Genomic DNA, 3,575 nt, shown 5'->3' on the forward strand with positions numbered 1-3,575 from the left:
ATCTAAAAATCCCATAGTAGTACACGTAGTAGTACACGTTCCAGTACTAGAGTTTAATGTTTGCTCGCGTTCTCTCTGTGCATCAGGCCGCTCATTCATGTGAACCATGCACGGAATAAGAACAATCACTTCACCACTCCCCGTGTGGATGCCTTGCTCATGGGCAGCAGTCTGTGAGCCATCATGCAGGGCGGCGTGGGGAGAACACGCCGCCTCCAGACGGCTGAGCCGACGTGCCAGCGGCCGCTCGGTCGCCACGGTGATGAGCCGCGCCTTTTCAGCACATTCCACCTGATTTGGACGAGAGCCTCTGTTGTTTCGGGGATTTAAAGCGGAGAAACGCAACTCGTTTCTTCAGTGAAACGACTTGAACAGCGTTTAATCAAGACAACTTCCAAATAACTTAGTAACACGTGGGCGTGGCAATATTTAAAGTTAAATCTGGGGCATCGCAGCGGAGACAAACATTACAAACATGTGCGAGTGAGCGATTATATTCTGATGGAATTTGTTGAGGGAACGGAAATTAGAACACCACGGTGTCTGCTGCGGGTGCAGAGATATAAACACTGCTATTTGGTGTTGGGTTCGATGCTGGGCTGAGATACTTAAACCCCAGATACCAACATTCTTAAGAGAGGACTTTCCGGTGTCTGGAAGTCCAAATTCACAGAGAAAATTTCACATAAGGATTCAATCAAAAAAAAAAAATGAATGAACCACTTCTTTAATCCAAACGTTTCTGAATAATGCTTCCGCTGCCGCTCGGCTTGAAACAATACAAACACACAAACTCACAAATTCATTTGATTGTTTTTCTGTGACACACGAGCAGAAAGGCTCCTGGAGGGCCACAGCTGCTGCCTGGGCGACACCCAGTGGAAGCCGCAGGTATTACACCTTCACAATCCATGCACAGGACCAACTGTAGTGTCTGCAGCCGTCGACTGACAGACAGCTGCCCCCTGCTGGTCTCTGAAGGTACTGTATCACATAACGTGCTTCCCATGGCAGAGAAAATGATTGACACGTGAAACGTTCAAATAAGTAGAGGTCAAGGTTGAAGCCAAAACTGACATGTGAACAGAAAAGACTGTGTGCAACTCACCACGGCCAGGAACCACACTAACAACCAAATATGCATGAAATCACAAAAAAAAAACAATCAAAATGACAACATTTTCTGATATTTCAGGAGATTTAAGACTCCAGACTTTAATGTGTAAATGTTTCACAAAGGACAATAAATACAGTTGTTGTCCTTTTACAGATATATCAATATATAAACAAATAATGTTAAGACATAATGGTTCTCAATGTTAAGCTTATATGGCTATGAAAATAGTAAGTGTGTGTGTGTGTGCGTGTGCGTGTGTGTGTGTGTGTGTGTGTGTGTGTGTGTGTGTGTGTGTGTGTGTGTGTGTGTGTGTGTGTGTGTGTGTGTGTGTGTGTGTGTGTGTGTACAAACAGCAATATTCTAACATCTACATTCAGGGAAATCCACTAAATATGATGATGTGGTTCAGCAGCGTCCATCCTTCGCGATCAGGATGTCAGTGTTGGTTTCCCTGCAGAGCAGTTCACACGTTAGATTAACCTCTCATTGAAGATGCAGCGTTGACTAAAAAGGATTTCGGTGTGAATCCACGTGCATGTTTTTTGTTTGTTTGTTTGTTGTTTTGTGGTGCAGCATCACAGCCACGCCCTGCAGCACAGCTCTCAGGTTACTGCACTGAAACTTAAACAAGCAACTGCAGCAAACCCAAACAGCATTACATCATATCAATATTATATTAACTCCCTCATTGTCTTAACGGGGTGGTTAAAGTACCTATGTTGTTTAATATGAGTAATTAATGAAATATTAAATATTGTTATCTGTAAAAGGTCTTATCATCTCATCTCCACTGGTATAATGCAGAACGTCCTGAAATTCAAACAGCTTCGCTGTGATGCCAATGGATAAATCTTGCACTTATTGTTAATATTTTCCCAGTTGGACCACAGTGAAAAAATGTTTATCTCAGTGATTTACTCACCTGAGGTTTAACAGGATTAATGGATGAATAGAGCTGCAAGTCTTTTTTTAAACCCTCCAGTGGATTCTGGATTGAAAGTGTTTAAGTTCAAATTGTTGGACACTTCTGCTCTCTGCTGATAGATGGATGATGATAGACAGACAAACAGACAGACAGACAGACAGACAGACAGACAGACAGACAGACAGTTAGATAGATAGATAGATAGATAGATAGATAGATAGATAGATAGATAGACAGATAGATAGATACTGTAGATGGACAGACAGACAGACTGTCAGACAGATAGATAGATACTAGATAGATAGAACTTACAGTCTGTGAACACACAGGGAACACTCGTTGGCGTAGGTGACCCCGTCGCTGCCGCAGACCGGGGAGAAGTTGAGGGGACAGGCCTGCGAGGCGCTCATGTCGCTGCAGGAAGGCTGCAACGGGACGACGACTCGGTTTCATCTTTCAGACTTTGACTTCAAAGTCTCCAATGGAACATTAATAATCCTGTTTGGGTGATCACGGCTTCACAGCAGTGTTCTGAACAACTAAATCATATAAAACAACTACTTTGAATATTCATTTTAACCTTGACTGAAGATGGAAATTAGATTGAGCTAAATCTGGTGCAATACATTAAATAGGAATATTTATGTTTAAAATTGCACACGGTCCATTACAAATAGATAAATAACAAATAGAGATGTGGATGTGGAATCACATGCAGGCATGACTAAAACTGGAATGAATGCACCGTGGTCATTATGTTGATGATTGCAAATGAGGCACAATGGTTTGCTTCTCAAAGAAATGACATTTACTTTTAGTGTATTCTGAAATATGATATGTAGAAAAACAATACTAAGACAGACATCTGAATTATGGTCTGAACGATGCTTCGTCCCACGAAAAAATGCATGAAAACCTAATGAGACGTCGCGGTCGTTGTCTGTGAGAACTGAAGATGCCGGCGCCAGAATCGTAGGCAGTGTGTGTGTTCGGTTCTTTGTAATTACCCTCCTGTAGAGCCTGGATTTGTCCTCTGCATCTGAAAAGGCGACAGGTTTTAAAGATCGGGATCAGCTCATCAGCAGCTCCAGGAAAAATAAAAGTCCAAGGCGGAGTGAGTCCCCTGCTCACCTGCGGTGAAGAGCAGTGCCAGGCACAGCAGGAGAACCAGCTTCCCCCACATCATGAAGCGTCGCAGGAAGGTCAGCGGTGAAAGGACTCCTTCTTCTCTGTGGGGGTTCCTTCGGTGTGCCTTGCTCAAGGACTCTGGGTGCGTGTGCCGCCGCTGGGTGATGTGCCAAAATATAGAGGAGGATGCCCCCGGCGGGGGGTGAAATAACGTGACCCCCCCTGCCCCCCGCCCCCAAAGCCATGTTGTGGCGGCCGTGCGCCTGACCGCGCCCCCCCCCCCTATTGTTGTGGCTTTTATCGCGGGATAAACATTCCTACGTGTGGTTTCCCAAATATTGCTGAGGCGGTGAAACGAGCAGACGGTGAATGGGGCGCGAGCGACCAACCTTCATATAGAACACA

General features: G+C 44.5%; 1 protein-coding gene across 1 annotated transcript; it reads right to left on the reverse strand.

The window, feature by feature from the left end:
• Positions 1-1,522: 1,522 nt before the first annotated feature.
• Positions 1,523-3,225, reverse strand: LOC307236006 (putative pancreatic secretory proteinase inhibitor; the record flags this gene model as incomplete). Its single annotated transcript, XM_080008266.1, has 4 exons — positions 1,523-1,568; positions 2,355-2,467; positions 3,050-3,081; positions 3,174-3,225. 4 exons carry the CDS (start codon positions 3,223-3,225, stop codon positions 1,523-1,525), a joined length of 243 nt encoding a protein of 80 aa, XP_079864392.1.
• Positions 3,226-3,575: the final 350 nt, after the last annotated feature.

Source organism: Zeus faber (genome assembly GCF_960531495.2).
Source record: "Zeus faber genome assembly, chromosome: 10".
Lineage (NCBI taxonomy): Eukaryota > Metazoa > Chordata > Actinopteri > Zeiformes > Zeidae > Zeus > Zeus faber.